Genomic DNA, 17,969 nt, shown 5'->3' on the forward strand with positions numbered 1-17,969 from the left:
CAGGGGGCGGGGCCGCGGCAAGGGGGCGGGGCCGAGGGTGGGCGCGGCGGCGGAGCCCGCGCGCTCATTGGTCCGCTCCGAGCGGGAGGCCCCGCCCCGCCCTCAGGCGGCCATGGCGGCGCCGGCGCTGCCGGTGGCGGAGCCGCTGCCGGGGGCCCCGGCCGAGCCCAACCCCTTCTCCTTCCGCGAGTTCGTCCGCTCCAAGGCCCGCGGCGGGGACGGCGCGGGCGCTGACACGCAGGTAAGGCCGTGCGCGGCAGCGCGGCCGGGATCCGCCCCGTCACGCCGCCCACCTCAGCGCGCTGTCCCCTCCGCAGGCGGCTTGGGCTGTGCCCCCGCTGCCCGCAGTGCCCGCAGAGTCGGGGGACGAGCAGGAGGACGAGGACGAGGAGGAATGGAGCGAGAGCTACCGCCCGCTGGCCGTGGAGCAGGAACACCTGGGCAGTGCCGGAGCCGCGCCGGGGCCGGGCCGGGTTCCCCCCGGGCAGCCGAGCTACGAACAGGTGAGCGCCGCCCGAGTCCCGGTACCGCTCCGGGAGCGCGGCCCCGAGCCCGGCCTGGCACCGCCTGCCCCACCGAGAGCCGCTGGGAACAGAATGGGCTCTGGAAATGCGCGCTCAGCAGGGCCAGGGCCGCTTCTTTCCCTGTCCTGCTGCCCCGCACATGACCCGGGTGATTTCCTCGTGCTCCTGCCCCTCGGGGCCGTGGTCATTTAGGATCGGGACGTTAATTAGTCACGTTTACACTGCGGTTCAGTGCCACGTTCCTGTGCCCCGCAGTGGTTTCCAGATGGGTAAACTGAAGGTAAAATTCAGCTTGAATGTATTAGAAAGCACAGGGATTTCCAGTATTAAAGCTGAACATTCTGCTATTGATCTTGGATTGTTGGTTTTGTTGTGAAAATGCACCTCAGTCCTAATAAGATTTTTTTTTTTAGCTAAAAGAAGAGAATGCTATCTTGAGAAGCAAGATCAAGAAGCTTCAGATTCTGTCTGAAACTCAAGCAGACAAGTATGTGAGAAGAAATCATTTTCCACAAAACCATGAGATTCTTGATCCCTTCCCAGAATTTCCCTCCTCAAGTATTTAATGGTACAAGTGCTTACTGTGCCACCTCTTATTTTTTTTAAGGATGAGGAAGCTTGAGAAGAAGCTAGAGGAAAACAAAATCAAAGAAGAGAAGGAAGCACAGGATTTGGAAGCAATGGTGCAGCACGTGGAGCAGAATCTGCAGCTGATGACTGTAAATGTTGGCTTCAGGTTGAGCTCAGAAGTCAGGAAGAAATTGTGCCCTGTGCGGGTGGGGAGGTTCTGCAGATCCCAGAAAGGAGCAGTGAGGAGGGAGCTGTTCCTACATCCTAAAACATTCAGAACACAGTGTGGTGTAACACAAACCTATCCCTCCAAGTTCTGTGCTGGAATCACTCATTCCCCTGTGGCTCAAGCTGCCTGGGTTGTTGTTGTTGTTATTATTATTATTTTATCTTTACTATTATTTAATATTAATTTCAATAATAAATTTGATCATCATTATTATTAGCATAATCATATAATAATTTATTATATATAACAGCATTATATTTTATTATATATAATAATATACAATAGTATTAGGGTATTATTATTATTGTTGTTGTTGTTACTGTTATTATTTCAATAATCTCTGTTCTGTTGCAGAAAAGGGCTGCCAAGGCTGAGAACAGTGCTGCCAAACTGAGGCAGGAGAATGCACAGCTGCAGGTACACAGCAGCACTGCTGGGGCTGCAGGGACACACCTCAGAGCTGAGCCAGTGCAAAGGATTTTGCAGGCTCTGAGGAAAATGCTGGGTGTGTTTTTAGGCTTGGGAGTTGTGTCCTGGCAGGGGCTGGGAGGGCCTGGATGGTGCAGTGGTGAGGAGCAATGGCCAGAAACTGAAATGAGGAAGAATTTCCTTCCATGGAGGGTGGCAGAGCCCTGGAGCAAACTGCCCAGGGAATCTGGGGAGTCTCCTTCTCTGGAGACACCCAAACCCACCTGGATTCCTGCCACCTGCTCCAGGTGACACTGCCTTGGCAGGGCTAGAGCTGGACACATCCAGAGCTCTTTCCAACCCTAATGATTCTGGGCAGACACTCCCTGCAGGCAGCTGGTGCTGGACTCCAGCCCTGTTTATTGCATTGTTTATTGCACTGTTTATTGCATTGTTTATTGCATTATTTATTGTATTCCCTCGTGTCGATCAATGATTACATCCCAGCCCATCAGCTGCTGTGGGAATGCACCATTAGCTGCAGAGTACCTGCCGCGGTTCCGGGCTTGTTCCTCACGGATTCTGCCCTCACGCAGGCGGAGCTGAGGCATTCCCGGCTGGAGCAGGAGGAGCTGCGGGCGGGGTTGGCCGCGGCCAAGCAGAACGCGGAGGCGGCGCTGCAGCAGCTGCGGCGGGTGACAGCCAGCTCCAGGGCATCCATCAGGTCAGCTGCGCCGGGACAGCCCCACCGACACACAGATAAACCTCCTCGGGGGTTTTTTGGGTTAAAATTCAGGGCTTTGTGTTCTGTGCCGCAGGAGCTGCTCTGTGTTTCCTCCAAGTGTAAACATAAGTGGGAAGTGGGAGTTTCCAGTCTTGATAAAACGCTGCCTTGATAAATCACAGAACGTGGGGAAACTCCCCCAAAGCTGCCTGGCTGCCTGTCCCCACATGTAACCCTGCATCTCTCCCCCTCAGGCAGCTGCTGTCTGGAGCAGAATCCCTGCAGCTCGTGGCTGATCTCCTGAAATCCATAGACAGAATCTCGGAGGTGCCAGAGGATGGACACTGAGTGACTCACACAGCACGGAGCACTTTGTTTTCATACGGAAACCATTACTAAAAAATGATTTTTTTAATACTTGGCCTCATTTTGATGCGTCAAACTGCAGACCTGGCATCTCCATCCCCTCTTAAGAGATCCCTGAACCGGGAAGGGAGCAGCTCCCGCAAATCCCCGGGCGGCTTTGGCTGCGGCTCTCGCTGCCCTTCAGTGCTCGGAGGGTGAAAGCCCGGGGTCCCGGTGCCATTGATGGCCGTGTCCCGGTGCCATTGATGGCCGTGTCCCGGTGCTATTGAAGGCTGTGTAGCGGTGTCCCTGTGCTATTGAAGACCGTGTCCCGGTGCCGCTGAAGGCCATGTCCCGGTACCGCTGAAGGCCGTGTCCCGGTGTCCCGGTACCATTGAAGGCCGTGCCGCGGTGCCCCGGTGCCATTGATGGCCATGTCCCGGTACCATTTGAAGGCCGTGTCCCGGTGCCATTGATGGCCGTGTCCCGGTGTTATTAAAGGCCGTGCCGCGGTGTCCCGGTGCCACTGATGGCCATGTCCCGGTACCATTTGAAGGCCGTGTCCCGGTGTTATTAAAGGCCGTGCCGCGGTGTCCCGGTACCATTTGAAGGCCGTGTCCCGGTCCAGTCCCGGGCCGATCCCTGCGGGTCCCGGGACCGCCCCCCGGCCGTGCACGTGCGCCAATCCCCGCCCCGATTGGCTGCGCCCCGTCACGTGCCGGATCAGCTGACCCGCGCTCGCAGTAGCGATTGGCGGAGCGGGGGGCGGGCCGGGAGCGGCGCTGCCGCCATGTCCCGCGGGCCGGGCCCGGCCGGGCCCCTGCGCTCCCCTCAGGGCCTGGAGCTGGATGCGGAGCGGGAGAGGATCCGCCGCGAGATCGAGCAGCTGGAGCGCAGCCTGCAGCCCGGCGGGACCGGCATCCAGCTGGCCCTGTGCGACACCGCCCTCAGCTCCGGTACGGCTCCGGGGGGCTCGGGGCGCTCCCCGCCGCTTTGCGCGTTCCCTCTGCAGCCAGAACCGGCAGCGCTGAAACGGCGGGGCCCGGGCGGCCTCACATAACCTTGTGAGCCGCGGCGTGCCCGGCGTGCCCAGCTCGGTGTGCAGAGCCCGAGCGGTCGGTGCCCGAGCGGCTGCACCCCGGTCCTGCGGCTCCTGCAGCTCCGGGACCCCGCCCGCAGCCTGTGCCACCCCCGGTGCTGCGGCTCCGGGACTCCCGTGCCACCCCCGGTGCTGCCGAGCGCTGCCGGTGCTAAGGCTGCGCTCTCTTGCCTCGGAGCTGTCCCTGGGCTCTCAGCCGGTGCCTCTCATGTGCAGCGCCACCGTTCAGCTTTGCTGTGCTTACCGAGCTGTGTTTTTACCTTCTCCAGAGCAACAACAAACAAAAAAAAAGCATAAATAGACTATAACAATACTTTTTACACGACAGCGTTGTCAGTAGCCAAACCCACTGATGGTCATGTCTGAGCTCTCTCTGCTGTTTTTTCCTCTGTGTTTTAATTGCAAAGATTTGGGTTTAAAACTTTTCTTTTATCCCACTGCAGTCAGCATTTTTGTGTTTTGTTTGTCTAACAGATGGTGATGATGAAGATGATGATGATGATGAAGATTCTTGTGCTGAAATGGTAATTGTTTTTTCTTTAAGTTTGTATTTCCAGTTTTGAAGGGAAACCTCACCCTGCTCCGGGGAAATCCAGGCAGTGCCTTGTGCTCAGTAAAACCTGGATTTGGGTATTCCTGCCCAGGATTTGTTATCCAGGCTCAGAGGCCTCCCTGCAAACCCCTCAGGTGTGGACACACAGCACTGCTTGTTACAGACCTGCTTTTGTGTCTTCTCTCCCTAAATGCCTTCTCTGCCTCCAGGAAGTGGAAGTGGAAGAAGACAGCAGTGATGATGATGATGATGATATTGAAAGCCTGCCCCAGGATCCAGAAACCTGCCTGCAGATGAACCATGTGTACCAGGATGTTATCAAGGAAAAGATTGAGGAGGTGGAGCTGCTCATTGCACAGAACAGAGCACAGCAGGTGAGCACAGCAGCAGGGAAATGCTAATTCCTGTGCTTTTCTGGGTTCCCATTTGCCTTCCTCCCTTCCCCTCAAGCCCAGGGCTGAGGTGGTTTATTTAACTGATGATTCCATGCTTTCTTACAATAAAAAATGGGTATTTTACATGTTATATTTTAGCATCCTGGGGCAAGTTAGTATTTTATTAAGCTTGTAATCATCATTGCACAGTGCAAACTGAGGAAGTTCCAAATGCTGCCTTTGACTCCTGCAGTGATTTTGAATCTGGTGCTGCAGGTTTGAGCCCTGGGGTGTTTGTGAGGGCTCAGCTCTCTGAAATCAGCACTCTGGGGGAGACACTGATGCTGTTCAATTCATTCTTGTGTTGCAGAAGGAAATCATGGATGAGCGTGGTGGTTCAAAAACAACCAAGGCAGGAGATGGCAGAAATCTCCCAGCAAATGTGTTTTTGGGTCATTTTATGAAGCCATACTTTAAGGATAAAACAACAGGAATTGTAAGTAAATAAAAGCAGCTTGCAGACTGGTGTGTGTTCAGTGATGGTTGTGCACTGGAATGTGTTTGAGCTGTTCTCATTTCAGGTGTGTGACTGACTGTCACTCCTCAGCCTGAAACCTTTCCCCTCTCACTTGTCACTCTCCCTCCTCTGGAAATGTTTGTTCAGCCCTGTGAGGTCTGAGGAGTGCAATTGCAGCCACCAGGGGTTTGAATGTTCTTGGGTTTAACTTAACTTTATTGTCTTCATTTCCATGACCCAATTCCATGCTGCTCTTTAAAACCCTCACTGAAATCTGATCTGTTTGTCTGTGAAACTGTTTGCTCAGTTCCTGAGATTTTCTGTATTTTTTTATATTTCCTGGAACAATCAGTAGTACATTTTCATGTGTTTTTAAAAGGCCATCAGCAAAAGGAGACCTTGGCTTTTTATGGTAGCCAAGATGTCAGCTATCATCATCCATATGTTAATATATTCAAGCAATTACTGGTAATATTTCTGTTTAATTAAATGAAACCTCTGCAAAGGTAACTAAGCAGCGTGAGTGTGACAGTTTGCACAAGTCTGAGTTTCCAGTTGTTGTTGTAGCAGTTCATGCTGGAGTTTTAAGAAGAAACAGTCATTTTGTCTGACTCTGAGTGTATCTAACCCTTCTAATCCTCCTCAGGGCCCTCCTCCCAATGAAGAGGCCAAGGAGAAGGCAGCTCAGGGCATCAAATCCTTTGAACAGCTGCATTCATCCAAGTGTAAGTAAGTCTGGCTGCTGTTCAGTGCTCTAGAAGAGCTGTAATATGTTTATATTTATGTAACAAATGTATATATTCATATTGTTTGTGTGTTCCTGTTTGCAGTTAAACATCAACACCTCTGCCTGACTCACAAAAAGTTGTTAGAAGGGAGTGGGGTACTCTGTAAATTATTTTAGTGAGTCATTAATGACTCCTTTTCCATTTGTTGTGCTGATCAGCTCCTGTGAGCACTCCTAAAGCAAGTAAGGTGCTGCAGGGTGCCCAGATGAGGGCAGTTCAGGGGACACCTGCAGCTCCTGATGCTCACAGAGTGATTCCCTTCTTGGGGTCCCTTTGGGGGTCCCAGTAGCACCGAGCCAGAGGCTGTGCCTGGCCCGGGTCTGGCACCACGTGGGTGATTTGTGCAGGGAGCCCTCACTGCAGAGCTGCAGGAATTCCCTGGAGCACTGGGTGTCTCCTGGCAGTGTTCTGCACTGATTCTGGCTGCTCTCTGTCTGCTTTAGGGAAAGCTGTAGAGAAGACTCTGCTGCAGAAATCCGTGGTGAGCGACCGCCTGCAGCACCTGCTCCAGCCAAAGCTGCTCAAGTGAGTTCTGCCCCAAATCCCCTCTGCTCCTGCTCAGAACACTGCAGGGCAAAGGAGAAGGGACATGTGCAGATTTCCCCTTCCTCCAGCAAGTTCCTGTGTTAATTGCTTGTGTTTGTGGGATTTTACCATCTATCCTTCCTATTGGCACTGTGGTGTAACTTAAAATACTTTGTAGGGCTTGAAGCTGAAATTGTGATATGAGACCTAAAGATGTGGATTTCTGTGCTGGAACTGGCACAGTCTGTATGGCTGTTGCAGCAACCATTGGTTCTCTGTGTAAACACCAAAATGGTTTATCTGAAATCTGCTGTGGGTCAAGGTTTGCATTGAAGGGGCAGAAATATGGCAATGAGTGTGCCTTGTGGGAAACCCTGGGAGAACAGTTTGGTGTGGAAATAAACCTGAAGGGAGGAATGGAACTGATGGGGAAGGTGTCTCTGCTGTACATCTTCTGATGCCATTGACCCCATTCCCATCTGTCCTCTTAAGTAGTGATAAAAATGTCTTTGAACAGGTTGAGTTATTGGAATCAGAAACTGGAGAAAATCAAGACTGAAACAGAAAAAGAGACCTTGGAAAAGCAAATCAAAGACTTGGAGCAAGAAATAGAGGCAATTAAGTAAGAAGTCTTTCTATGTTCTTGGTGAAAAATGAAATGTCTTAGAGTTTAGCTCTCAAAGTTCCCTCCTGCTACTTCTGGATGGTCATTGGTGTTGGGTTGTAAAAAATCAGGTGCTGTTGTGGCTCTGCAGCTCTCTCATCTCCACTGTTCTTTACTAAGAAATGTGTTTGGGTCTTGATACACAAAGTGCCTGCACCCAGTGTAGAGGTGCTGCTTTAAATTGTTGTTCAGCAACAAAGGAGCAGAGCTCTGATTTTTCCATAGTTTTGAACTTTTTCTCATGAACAAATATCAAGCAACACGTTTGGATATGGCATTAATTGTTTCTCCTGCTAACCTGAGTATTCTGTTCTTGTGGAAGTCAGGAACAGGTGGGAGGAAAGCGATGAGGCAGGATCAAGAAGACAAAGGGTTTCATTAACCATTTAATAAGATTCTTTCTTCCTTTTTGTACCTTCTCCTGTAGCCAACTCCCAGAAAGTGACTTAATAGGAAACAGATTCGATGAGCATGACTGGGACAAGATTTCAAACATCCATGTGAGTTGGGGGCTCAGCTGCTTTATTGCTTCTGATATCTGGGTCCTTCCTCTTGAGAATCCCTGATCTGGTTTGCATCCAGTGTTTCCATCTTGCATTTCTCCAAGCTGACTGTTAAATGATCTCAACTTGTTAAATTTGGTGATTTAATTCTGGAAAACTTGGCAGTAAGACATACTTGGAATGCAAAATACTGATTTTCCTTTTGTCCAGGTGTCTTAATCCCAGCTATGAGACTAAACATATTTTTGTTGGTTTTTTAGTTTGATGGACAACGCAGCTCAGAGGAACTGAGGAAGTTTTGGCAAAACTGGGAACATCCAAGCATCAACAAAGAGGAATGGACTGAGGAGGAGCTGGACAGGCTGAAGCAGATTGCTGCTGAGCACAACTGCCTGGACTGGCAGAGCATTGCCCAGGAGCTGGGGGTAAGGTCTGAGCTGGCTACTGGCTTCACTCTGGCTTTACTTTGCCTCTTGTCAGATTTAAAAAACAATGTTAATACTAATTCAGTGTTAATTAATGCTTTGTGATGAGTGTCCAAGAACAGTACCAAAAAGAATTGGTGCTTTAGCTTTTCCCTCTTGCTTTTTGTTCTCATAAATAACTAATTGCCTGTTTCTCTCTGTTTTCCCTGTGTTAAGACAAACAGGACACCTTTCCAGTGCTTGCAGAAATACCAACTCTATAACAAAGATTTAAAAAGGAAAGAATGGACCAAGGAGGAGGATCAGATGCTTTTAGAGCTTGTTCAGGAGATGAGAGTGGGAAGCCATATCCCATACAAGAAAAGTAAGTGGCCCACAAGTGACAAACCTTCATTCACCTGGAATGCTTCACTCTCCCATTCTCTTTTCCTTGTTGATCTCTGCCTTTCCTGTTTCATTATATCAGCAAGAACTTCATATCTCTTGGAACCTTTATCCATACTGGAAATTTGGCTGAAACTGGCAGAGCACCATTTCTTAAGAGATTAAAGTGCTGCTTATGGCAATCACTACTTGCAACTGTTGTCCAGATAAAGGAAGAAGCATTAATTACAACAGATTTAAATAAACCTTTTAATTTCCAGTTGCTTATTACATGGAAGGAAGAGATTCTGCTCAGCTGATTTACCGCTGGACAAAGAGTGTGGACCCCAGCTTGAAGAAGGGACCCTGGACACCAGAGGAAGATGCTGTAAGCAACATTCTCTGGGCCTGGAATTTCAGGGTGGGAATGTTGGAGTGCTGAGGTGTGGCATGGCTGTAAATCTGAGTTTGAGGAGTGTGAACCAGACCAAGGTGGGCACTCCACAGCTCAGGAGCGCTTAGAAGCTCCTAAGCAGTTTTGTCCAGAGATTTACATAGGAAACAAACAGAACTGCTGCTGTCTCAGGCCTGTTAGGGTTGATCCTGGTGAGGATTTCAGCTCTTGCTCTGCCTGCACACAGATGCTGATGGCTGCAGTTAAGAAGTACAAGGAGAAGGACTGGTACAAAATCCGGAGGGAAGTGCCGGGCAGGAGCGACGCCCAGTGCCGGGACCGGTGAGTTCAGGCCAGGGAACATTTTCCCTAAACAAGGGAAATGCTGGGTTTGTTCAGCCTTGGAGGGCAGGGATGGTCTGATTTTTGCAAGCAGGATTGAATGATCCTGACTGTAATGTTTTCATTTGGAAGGTATTTAAAAGCATTGCACTGGGATGTAAAGAAAGGCAAGTGGAGCTTGGAGGAAGAGGAGCAGCTGATTGAACTGGTTCAAAAGCATGGCCTGGGTAGGTGTTTGTGTGGCTTAATCTTTAGAGGTGTCATTGAGGTTTTCTCTTCTTTCATTGTAAGCCCTGCAGGCTCTGCTTTGTACTGATGATTGCAACTTCTCTCTATTGTTTGCTGTGGGTATGAGATCCATTCATGCAGTAGCTCTGTCTCTTATCCAGAGAAATGTATAACAAGTGTGTAATGGCTGCATTGAAAGGCCTGTTGCTCAGTTTGTGGCACAAATAAAATGTTCTGCATCCTCTGCCTCCTTTTCAGGTCGCTGGAGTAAAATAGCCTCAGAGCTGCCCCATCGGACTGGTGCCCAGTGCCAGAGCAAGTGGACAGTCATGATTGGCTCTAAGGTATTGTGGGAGTCCTGCTGTCACAGCCCCATCTCTTCAATTAAGTTTCTCTAAACTAAAAGTGGAATCCTAAAAGTGAAATCAATAAAAAAAAATTGACATTGATTTCACACAATCAAGGGGTTTTTTTGTGGATTTTACAGTTTAACTTTTTGGTAGGTAAAGCAGTGTTTGTTCTGAAGGGCTGAAGTTAATTTGCTGTATATTTATGTATTATCCAGAATTCCTTCCTGCCTTGAAATGCCTGTAAGAATGGGATATATGTAGGTTTTCATGTCTGTACCTCATAACTTGCCAGTTTTGATCGCAGGCACTCAAGAAATTCTGGCTGCTTAAAACCATATTAAAGATGGTTTTGTTTCCTTTGGAAAAGGAAACTTCCTGATTTGAGAGAGTTGCAAGCCAGGGGTGAACACTGACTAAAACTTGTGTGTGCTTGTTTTGATCAAGAGGAAAAGATCTGGGGCAACCAAACGGCGCCACGCTGAGGAGAGCTCCAGCCCCTCAGAGAGCAGCAGTGAGGAGGAGCTGGAGCTGGAGCACAGCTCAGAGGAGGAGAACGTGACCACGAGAAAGGAGAAGTTTGCAGTGCCCAGCATTGACCTGTGGATACCAACAGGGACAGACAAACAGGAGACAAGCAGAGAGAGAGACCAGATCCAATCCCTCCTCTCTGCTGCCAGGACTGGCACAAGGAGCAGCTGCAGTGACGTTCCAAGGGCAGGGTGTGATGGAGACAGAGCTGCTGATAAATCATCTGAGCTGAACACTGTGCTCATGGGCATTGCAAATGCCTGCTCCACAGATGTGCTGGTGAGGAATCCAGCAGAAGTGATGGCCAAGGTGAGCTGGGATGGGGGCTTGGATCAGAAGTTGGAAGGGAAGTGCAGCTGCTGCAGTAAGGGCAGGATGTGATGAGCAGATAACATCTTGCTGTTCATTCCCTTGTGGTGTAAAGTCAAAAAACGTGAAGATAATTACCCAGTAAATTCTGGTTTTTGGGTTTTTGGTAGATCCCTCACACAAAAGCTTCTGTGAAATAGGCATTTCACAGAAATGATGTTGTGATGATGCACACGCATTAAAAGGGAAGGTCTCCAGAGTTGATTTCATTTAGTAAGATACCTTCAACAGCAGCAATGTTGAGAACTTGTACCTGCTGTGCAGTGCCAATAATTTCCTTTGACTTTGCCTTCTGTATTTTCTTGTGTTCTTTCATCTTTAGGCTTCCCAGTGTGGGAAACACGTGCTGCGGGTTAGCCTGGAGGAGGTGAGGACAATACTGAGGAACAACACGAGCTTCCAGAGGAAACTGGTGAGTGCCTCTTGTGCTCTTGTGACCTGAGCACTTCCAGGCTGTGCTTAGTAGGAAATAATTTTTATATAATCACAGATATTGCACTGTAATCCCAAGAGGAAAAGCTCACAGTTTTTTGTCCTGACTGCCCTGTGAGTTGTTTGCCCTGGGACTAATGGCAGAACCTTCCTCACGGGAACTCTTAATTGTGTATTTTTCATGCATGGCAATTAAAGATGCTGAGACCTGCCAGGCTTTTGGCCGTGCCCCCTGGAGTGGGTGCAGCTGCTGGCCAGGATGCCCAGGAGCTGCCCAGGAGAGCCTGGCGCTGCAACAGGGAGCACTGGAGGAGGCTGAACCTGGACAGGAAGCTGCTGATGGCAGTGACCCCGTGGATGGGCAATGTGCTGCTGCCCCGCAGCCTGAGGGCTGGCACCATGGGTTTCTACCACACAAAAGGTACTGGGGGCCCATCCTACCTCTGTCCCTATTTTTTGATGTCTTCTGAGTGATTTCCCAGCTGATTTTGTTGTTGGATTTCTTCCCAGCTGCTGCTATTCATGACAAGGTTAAGTCAGTGAGTCTCAGCAGCACTCCCCTGTTTGCACTGCTCATTCAGGTAATTTTTACTGTCTTAATAGCTTTACCTGCTTTCAAACAGAGGGAGTCTTTATTTTTCAGTATTTGAGGCTTAAATAGGTTTATCTTTGAGGTTTATCTTTGCTTCTTAAACAAATAATCTAATTTTTGGACTAATCTGCCCTCATGGTTTGCACATGAAGTTTCTTAAATAAGTCCTGCATCCAAAGTCTGGTCCTGCCAGGGCTTTTTCTGCAAATGTAAAATATCCCCAGAATCTTGCATGTGGAGCATGTCCCATCTGTCTTGCTTTGTCACTGACCCCAGCAGTCCATTTTTGTTCTCATTTGAATGTTAATGAAGCTCTCACCTTGCAGCTCCTCCAGATTGATACCAAGGGCTGTATGAGGATTATTAAGGAGAGGAACCTGAGGCACTTGGAGCTGCTTAAGGCTAATGCAAGGAGCCCTCAGCAGGTATTGTGGTTTTAAGCTTTCCCCAATGAAATCTTGACTAAAATAAGCACTTTAATTGTGTGGCCACACAGTTTATATGTGTGTTAGCAGTTTTGGTTCAGAGGCAGAATCAAATGCTGGCTCTGTTTGTTCAGGAGGTGGCAGATGTGGGTTTGATTCACATCTGTGCTGTTTTAATCATCTTTAAATCTATCAGAAGTATAATTTAATATACTTTTTTTTACAGGCTTCCCAAAATACAGAGACTTCTTCAGGTACCTACCAGAACATTTATTTTTGTGATGTGCAAGAACTTTCCCATAATTCATCACTGTTACATTAATAACGAGTTTAACTGAAGGAGAGCTTTGGGGGACAAGCCTGCATTGTCATGCTCATTTTTGCTAGATCTTGGATCTTTAAGCATGTTCCCCTTTGGTAAGGACTGGAAAAAACCCTGGAGGGCTGGGGAACCATTGGCTCTGGACCAGTTCAGTGGGGTGTTAGGGTGCATTCCTGGCCCATCTCTGATTTCTGGGGGGCACAGTTACCCCTTGTTCAGTTGTTGGGATGTGGCTTGATTAAATCAGGACTGTAATGTTGTAGGAATTCTCACAAGCAGGAATTCTGCCACATTCCTTGATGTTTAATGAGAAATGGCTTTTGGAAATGCTGTTCATTCATTGTCATTTTATCCTCTGCAGGCAACTCATCCCAGGCTTGTTCTCAGAGGAATTCCCAACAGGGCATCCCCAAGAGTGCTGTCAGGAGATCTGCCTTGAGAGCACGGGCCAGCCCCACTGGAGCCTTGGAGAGCTGGGCCCCAGCTGTGCTGGGAGCTCCCCCAGCCCTGGGCCAAAGGCACAGGGTGAAAACTGTCTCAGAACTGCTGCAAGAGAAGCGTTGGAGGAGGCTCCAGGCCAGGGCAGCCCTGCAGAGCACAGTGCTGGTTGCCCCACAGGTGCTGGTTTCAGGGCCTTTGATCATCCAGCACCCAGCACAGCAAATCATTCCCTGTGCACCTGCAGGGAGCTCACCTGCAGCTGCTGCTGGGACAGACAGCCAGGTACAGGGTTCAGCAGTGCCCACAAGGACTTCTGCTGCAGGTTCTGCTCCTGTGCCTCAAAACCATTCCTCTGCAGTGCCAGAAACTGGGGAGAGCCCTGGCTGCTCACAGGGCACAGATCTACAGTCAAGTAAGGAACTTCACAAAAAGGAAGCTCTGGGAAGCAGCCCTGAGGGAAGGGTTTCTCCAGCTGTGAGCCCAGCTGCAGCAGAGAAGGCCCCAGACCAGGGAGGGTGCAATGGTCAGGGCACAGCCAGCAGCTCAGCTTCAGCAGTGCTGCACAACCAGGCTTTTGTGCCTCACCAGATCACAGTGGTGGCTCTTGGCCTGGAGTCTGGCACCAGTAAATTGTCCCTTTCCACACCAGTCACCAGTGAGCTGGAGAGGAACAGGCCACAGCAGAGGCCAGTCAGCCTGCTGCCTGCTCTGGTCACTCCACAAGCTGCTTCTCCTGTGATTCCCAGCAGCATCCTGCCCTTCAAGTGGGTTGTGACCCCCCAGGGTCTGCTCCCCAGCACTGTGCAGACTGTGCTGGGTGTTCCCCAGGGAATGCCAGCTGCTCCTGGGGCAAGCCAGGCTCAGACAGCTGTGACTTCCAATGGCAGTGTCTCTGCTTTGGGAGGGACTCCTGTACCAGCTGAAGCAAATCCACCTCACCCCAGCAGTGCAGAGACAAAAGGACCAAGTTCCCAGCTGGCAGGAGTTCCTTTGGGAAAGGCAGCTGGCCAGTGCACACATCTCTTACCTGTGACCCCAGTGAGTGCTGGATGCACCCCATGCAGCGTTTCTGCTGTAACCCCTGCGTGTCCAGATGGCTCCTCCATGGCTCCAGACTCCTCTGCAGCTCCAGCTGCCAGCCCAGCCCTGTGGGCCATGCTGCTGCCCCAGCCACAGCCCCCTGCCAGCACTCAGGGCTCTGACTGCCAGCCCGTGCCCAGTCTCACCAGCTTGGGAAGGAGCAGCGGCTCCATCACACCAAACAGATCATTCTCCAAGGCAGGCAGCAGCAGGAGAAGGGCTGTGCACTGGCCAGGAGCTGCAGCTCCTCACAGCAGTGTCCCAGGGAGCTCTGCCTGCTCTGGTGCCCAGGCCCTGAGGAACAGACCCATTGCCTCCAAACCACCAAGCACTGATGTCCCCCCACAGCCAAGCACCTCCCATGCACAGAAGAATCTCCTTGACTTCAGCCTCATCTCCCTGGAGGACCAGGGGCTGGTGAAGGAGTGGCTGAGTGGGAAGCAAGGGGTTCAGGTGCCACCACTGCAGACCAGGCTGCCTTATCTGCCCCCTTTCCTCTGCAGCATAAAAACCCTCTCAAGGCTCCTGCTGCAGAAAGCAGCTCTGGAGGTGCAGGCAGCCCCTCTGCTGGCCTCTGAGGCCAGTGGGGATGGGAGCACTGGGGATCTCTTCCATGCTATTGGAGAACTGGTGCAGCAGAAACTGGGTGATAACCCTGCTTACCTCCTGCTGAAAGCCAGATTCCTGGCAGCCTTCACCCTCCCGGCTGTCCTGGCAACTCTGTCTCCTCCCAGAGTGACGACGACTGTGTCAGCTGGGAATCAGCTTGAGGAGAGTGATGAGGAGGAGTTGGAGAGTGAGAACCAAGTGTTGAAGGAAGAGAGCTGTGGGAATGAATTAACAGGAGTACAGGAGCACTGGAGACTTGGGGATGAGCCTGGAGATGAAGATGCTGATTTACTAAATCAGGTAAAACAGATTCCAGGGGCAAAAAGCAGAAAATTACTGCCAGATCAATGTTGCACTGGAATCCAAGGGGAAGCCCCCACTGTTATTAAGTGTAGCAGAAATTTGGTCTTTTTGAATAAACACAATTCTGCAGCTGCTGAAGGGAAAAGCTCTGCAGCTCAGCTGGGAGGGTGAAATCCCATGGTTTATGTAGCACCTTACACTTGCCATGACAGTTCCCAGAAAAGTATCAAAGCTCCCTTCCCCTTTCTGCTTATAATCTGCTCTTGCCTTTTTGAAGTCAGGCCTTTGTTTTCACTCTGTGAACTGATGTTTTGTGCCTTCTCTGACACTGGCAATGGAATGTTGTCCCATGCATCATGAAAGATTGTTTTAGAAATTTGGCTGAGCTCCCTAAATCAGGAAGATGTTTGCAATTCTCGTGGTGTTGATCATCTCCTGCTTCTCTTGCAGGACATGGGGGCTGAGGAGAGCCCTGCTCAGTCTGCCTTGGGGTCCTGCACTGCTGGGGCTGATGCCAGAGCTCCCCAGAGCAGGAGAAGTGCTCGCTTCAAGAAGAGGAGGAGGACATGAGAAGGAGATGTGTCAGTAGCTCCTCAGTGGTTTGTACATCTTGCTGAGAAGCTGAACCACGTTTGTCTGTGGTTCAGCTCAGACAGTGACTCATGACCCCAGGAAAGGACTGAAATGATCTCTGCTCTTGTTCCCCAAGGACACAGAGGTCTGCAGTCACCACCAAGCACAGCCTAAGGCTGATAATATTTTGGGGAGAGGGAAAGTTGATGTCTCTACAATAAAATTATATATAAACTCATGAAATTCAAATATTTGGCAGCCTTTTAGTTCATGCCCTGAACCCTACTTAGTATGCACCTAGTTGGTAGCACTCTACAGGCTTGACAGTGGAGTTTTTCCTTTATACTTCATTTTTGAGCAGCCTGGTGGGGTTTGGGGTTTATTTCCCCCATTTGGCTTCATTTCTGTGCAGTTATAACAGATCACCTTCTGCAGGGTACAAATGGGTGATGTCCTGATACCTGCTGAGGCTTTTGGTGCACTGGATGGAATGAACATGAGCAGTGTTTGATTCACATGGGTGTCAGATGAGACTGGTTGGAAATTTTTTTTTTTCTTGAAAATTCATTTTAGGAACTGCAAAAGGGCAAGTTCCCTGTAAAAATGTGTGACTGATAGGAGCTGTTTGTGCTTTGTTACAGGGGTCCTGGAATGAGCTCTGCCTTCCTGCATGATAATCTTTGCACTGTTCACCTTTTCCACTTCCAGTGATGACTGGATGGACCTGGGGAAGAGGAAAATGCTGGATTGATTTTCCCATCCCTCAACAAAATCTGCATCTGTAGGCAAGGTTTAAAAATGATGGAAACTGGCTGGAGGGAAATCTTTCAGGCACAGACTCCTGCTCTTTCAAACTCCCACCTGCCATAGATTCTGAAGGGGAATATTGCAGGAAATGTGGGGAAACAAGCAATGGTGGTTATTTATTTCCTTCTTGTGTTGTTTATGTGAATGCTTATCCATGTTCAGAATATGTTAATTGGGTGGTTTTTAGTGCTGTGACAGTGGCTTTGCTTGGTAACTGACTGAATACTGTGGAATAAGCAGCAGATTAATTTTGTATCAAAATGACTCTTAAGTATTTGTTGAAATACAGATGTTTTATTTTTCGCACTTAAAAATTACTGATGTATTCTGTGTGGGTTTTTTTTCCTGGTAAATAGTGCTTTTAATAATGTGTGTATGAGAGTGATTGCTAATGAGAAAATGAAGTTTTCAGGCTGCATGAAAACCAGGGAAAATAGGGGAGATGAATATTCATGTGCCTAAAACTGCAGGATTGAATTAGGATTCTTCCTTGATTCTTCCACAGCCTGCCCTGTACAGACATCACAAATCACTTTAAAAAAACTTGTTTCTTCATTTATAACCCAGCAATTTCTGTCTCACAGAGAGGTGCAAGGTTAGCTGAGGCAAAGCTGATAAAGTCTAGAGGGAAAGTGCTGTGAAAGCTTCATTGCACTGCACTGACTGAACTCCCCTGAGTCTGGTGGGGAGTTGGGATTTGAGCTTTTCCACGAGGGGCAGAGGGGCACTGGGTGCCAGTGTTGCTGTAATTTGGTGCCAAGACTTTATGGAGCACAAGGAATGATTGTGGAAGGCTCTCCTCTTGCAGTGTGCTCTGTTTTCCATAAGCCACTCTAGATAGCAGTTTTCCAGGAAATTCAGCTGTGGCAGAGTTGTGGGTGCTGTGCCCAGGCTGTTACAGTGAGGCACTGGTGGGAAAGGTGAGCTGTGCTCTAAATGATTGCTGGCCTTTGCAAATGCTGCTGAAAAGGTGCCCTTGTCATTTATTTGTGGGGGAAATGCGTAAGCAGCAGTTGGCTTTGTCCTTTTCAGGATTAAATTGATTTGTCACTGGAATAACTCCTCCCCAGGCTAAACTGGTCAATTAACAGACACACTGATTACCTCCAGCAAGGCCACAGCTGACACAGGTACTGCATCTTTTTTAGTGTAAAGCTAATTTAATGACAAGAAACACAGGCTGGAAGAATCTGAGCATCTCTGCCCTACTCCTGATGATAAGATGGAAAAACTCTCCATAAACTTAGAAAGCAGAACAAAGAGGGGAGTGGGAAGCTAACGGGAACATGTGTCATGCTGCCATGGCATCAGAGCCTATGTGCTCTCCAGGCTTTTTTAGAAAACACTGAGTGAGTTCTGAGTTCAGCTCCAGGGCTGAGGGAAGGGGGGAGGCAGGCTCAGGTCTTCTGGTGATGCTCAGCATCATCACAGTGGAATTATCAGCATTATCACATAACCCAGCTGCTTGCTGGGCTGCTCCTTTACTGCTGTCATTTGGGAATCAGGGGTGATGCTCCTTGTTCTGCCAGGACTTGATTCCCTTCCCCTTTCTTGTTATAATTA

At 49.4% G+C, this 17,969-nt stretch overlaps 2 protein-coding genes across 3 annotated transcripts; both read left to right on the top strand.

The window, feature by feature from the left end:
- The first annotated feature begins 112 nt into the window (after positions 1 to 112).
- ENTR1 (endosome associated trafficking regulator 1) lies at positions 113 to 2,870 on the top strand. Its single transcript, XM_058038280.1, has 7 exons — positions 113 to 241; positions 318 to 503; positions 938 to 1,011; positions 1,132 to 1,243; positions 1,678 to 1,740; positions 2,328 to 2,455; positions 2,710 to 2,870. Exons 1-7 carry the CDS (start codon positions 113 to 115, stop codon positions 2,801 to 2,803), a joined length of 786 nt encoding a protein of 261 aa, XP_057894263.1. The 3' UTR covers positions 2,804 to 2,870.
- Positions 2,871 to 3,589: 719 nt separating this feature from the next.
- Positions 3,590 to 16,723, top strand: SNAPC4 (small nuclear RNA activating complex polypeptide 4). 2 transcript variants are annotated; one of them, XM_058038383.1, is made up of 23 exons: positions 3,590 to 3,756; positions 4,374 to 4,423; positions 4,662 to 4,826; positions 5,197 to 5,322; positions 5,990 to 6,068; positions 6,575 to 6,656; positions 7,174 to 7,278; positions 7,748 to 7,820; positions 8,084 to 8,248; positions 8,465 to 8,612; positions 8,893 to 8,999; positions 9,253 to 9,347; positions 9,480 to 9,574; positions 9,834 to 9,919; positions 10,370 to 10,762; positions 11,145 to 11,234; positions 11,453 to 11,675; positions 11,765 to 11,835; positions 12,173 to 12,271; positions 12,498 to 12,525; positions 12,955 to 15,023; positions 15,477 to 15,607; positions 16,241 to 16,723. In XM_058038383.1, exons 1-22 carry the CDS (start codon positions 3,591 to 3,593, stop codon positions 15,594 to 15,596), a joined length of 4,635 nt encoding a protein of 1,544 aa, XP_057894366.1. In that variant the 5' UTR covers position 3,590; the 3' UTR covers positions 15,597 to 15,607; positions 16,241 to 16,723. The 2 variants fall into 2 exon arrangements, with proteins under 2 accessions (XP_057894366.1, XP_057894365.1); XM_058038382.1 differs by having other exon boundaries at positions 15,477 to 16,723.
- The last annotated feature ends 1,246 nt before the right edge of the window (positions 16,724 to 17,969 follow it).

This window comes from Melospiza georgiana, chromosome 20, assembly GCF_028018845.1.
Source record: "Melospiza georgiana isolate bMelGeo1 chromosome 20, bMelGeo1.pri, whole genome shotgun sequence".
In the NCBI taxonomy this organism is placed as follows: Eukaryota; Metazoa; Chordata; class Aves; order Passeriformes; family Passerellidae; genus Melospiza; species Melospiza georgiana.